General features: G+C 50.0%; 1 protein-coding gene across 1 annotated transcript; it reads left to right on the top strand.

The window, feature by feature from the left end:
• Positions 1-400: 400 nt before the first annotated feature.
• Positions 401-1,233, top strand: LOC116759213 (josephin-1-like). The gene is made up of 2 exons (XM_032642652.1): positions 401-813; positions 1,035-1,233. The coding sequence occupies exons 1-2, from the start codon at positions 401-403 to the stop codon at positions 1,231-1,233; spliced, it is 612 nt and encodes a 203-aa protein (XP_032498543.1).
• The last annotated feature ends 1,273 nt before the right edge of the window (positions 1,234-2,506 follow it).

Below are 2,506 nucleotides of genomic sequence, written 5' to 3'. Positions count from 1 at the left end.
GATGTGACCGACTCCGTTCGGTCCTCCAGCCTTGAGGCCTATTTGGCATTTGCAGAAAGGAAAATACAGCAAGAAAATCGTGTTTTTTTGGAAGGGGTCGAAGAGGAGGGTGGAAGAAGGAAAACAAGGTCTTAGATTTTATATGATTTTTTTTTAAACTGCTGCACTTCGACAGTGGTGGCAAAATACACTAAATCCAAAAGTTATCTTTGTTTTGAGAAGAGGGGGATTATTGTTCCTTTTGATTACAACCTTTTCTCCCCGTGACAAAACATAAATCATGGACACCAGAAAATAAGGTAGACCTCAGGAATCCTGCAAAGACTGAGAAGCTTACATTCCTCCTCAGGAGGGAAGAGTGGGGTGTTTTTAGCCCTCTCTGGAACCTAAAACGAAAAACATGAGTTGCGTGCCATGGAAAGGAGACAAAGCCAAATCCGAATCACTGGAGCTGCCCCAGGCTGCACCCCTACAAATCTACCATGAGAAACAGCACAGGGAGCTTTGTGCTCTGCACGCCCTCAATAACGTCTTCCAGGACAGCAATGCCTTCACCCGGGACACGCTGCGAGAGATTTTCCAGAGGTTGTCTCCAAACACCATGGTGATGACCCCCCACAAGAAGAGCATGCTGGGAAATGGGAACTACGATGTGAACGTCATTATGGCAGCACTTCAAACCAAAGACTGTGAAGATGTTTGGTGGGACAAGCTCAAGGATGTCGGAGCCATTGCTCTCACTAACGTTATGGGCTTCATCATGAATCTGCCCTCCAGCCTGTGTTGGGGTCCACTGAAGTTGCCACTCAAAAGGCAGCACTAGGGCTTCCCTGGTGGCGCAGTGGTTGAGAGTCCGCCTGCTGATGCAGGGGACACGGGTTCGTGCCCCGGTCCAGGAAGATCCCACATGCCGCGGAGAGGCTGGGCCTGTGAGCCATGGCCGCTGAGCCTGCGCGTCCAGAGCCTGGGCTCTGCAACGGGAGAGGCCACAACGGTGAGAGGCCCACGTACCGCGGGAAAAAAAAAAAAAAAAGGCAGCACTGGATCTGTGTTCGAGAGGTGGGAGGTGCCCATTACAACCTCGACTCCGAACTGAAGACTCCCGAATGGATTGGAGGGGAGGGCAAGCTCAGGAAATTTCTAAAACATCTTTTGCGAGGAAAGAACTGTGAACTCCTGCTGGTGGTACCAGAAGAGGTGGAGGCCCATCACAGCTGGAGGGCTGATGTGTAACAGTTCTACCCAGCCTTCCCTCACCTCAAACCCCGAAATCCTCTGTGATGTGCTGTGGCCTCTACAGTGGGTCTGCCCTTGCCACGTCCCCAAACGTCTCAACGGGTTTTCCCCCTCAGGTTTGACAGTGCAATAGGACAGACGTGTAGACTGTTACAGAACCAACCAGTGTTGCTTGTTCTGGGGAAGGAAAGTGGGAGCTCTGTGTGCTTAGGGAAAGTTATGGAAGACTTTTGTTTTATTTAAGAGAGGAGAAAGAAAGGTGGGTCTTAGCTTATTTCCCCATTTCTCTGAGGACTTGGCAGAGGCTCTGCTGGAGTTCACTGCTACTCTGACTCACCTGGAGATATTGCCTTCAATTCCCCTTTCCTGGCAACCAGTGGATCTGAAGACATAGTACAGGCAAAGCCCATGTTGACGGGTTTGAAGGACTTAGAGCAAAAAGGCCTCTTAGGAAACCATCTCCAAAACTGCAGCAGCAGTACAGCATGCTGTCTCCAACACTTAATGCAGCCCTTACCCCATTTTTAAGAGTGTTTTATGGCCATCCTTGGAGTTTTATAATGAAAAGTTCTCTAATATTCCATGCCGGGTGGTTGAATCCTGTGACAGTCTAGTGTGACAGGGTGAGCTAGATTCCTAAGAGGATGTGGCCAGAACCAGGCTGGGGAAGGCATGGGCAGCCTGTCCGCCTCACTCCAGCATCATCCCTCCCACTTCACTGCATTGCATTGGTTTAGGAGGCTTTGGGGCACAAGATAGTCAAAAGGGCAGTTTTTCCAGCTGACCCACTCTGGCAAAAATCAGGAAAAAAATAAGACTGCCTTTGACATCAAATTCTACTAGTTTGAGACAGAGCTGGGCAAGGAAAGTATTGGGAAGATAAGCCTTCAGAAACTTGGAGCAGCTAGAATGGGTAGAAATCCTAGGCTTGGAGTCACTATAGTGACAAGAAGCAGAGCCCTCACATTGGGTGGACATGTGCATTACGCTTTGTCATCTCTCTGTAGCTTACTTTACAGATCAACTGAGGATAGACCTGCCCCCTACCTCTTTAAATACTTGTAGGCCACTATTCTCCACGTAACTCGGGAAAACAAAAGGAGAAGTAAGGGTCATACTACACCGCCTGTAACCACAGGGGCTGTGGTTTTCTCAGGGCAGGCGGGCAGGCAAGGATGGCCTGTCCAGCCCTCACAGGTCAGTGGTTTTGGCAGGTCTGAGAGCTGCCCCACTGGCCAGACCTCTCCAATAGCAGAGCCAGCCTGGGGCT

This window comes from Phocoena sinus, chromosome 9, assembly GCF_008692025.1.
Source record: "Phocoena sinus isolate mPhoSin1 chromosome 9, mPhoSin1.pri, whole genome shotgun sequence".
Lineage (NCBI taxonomy): Eukaryota > Metazoa > Chordata > Mammalia > Artiodactyla > Phocoenidae > Phocoena > Phocoena sinus.
The sequence above is the reverse complement of the archived record's forward strand: the minus strand, read 5'-3'. Positions and strand labels throughout refer to the sequence as shown.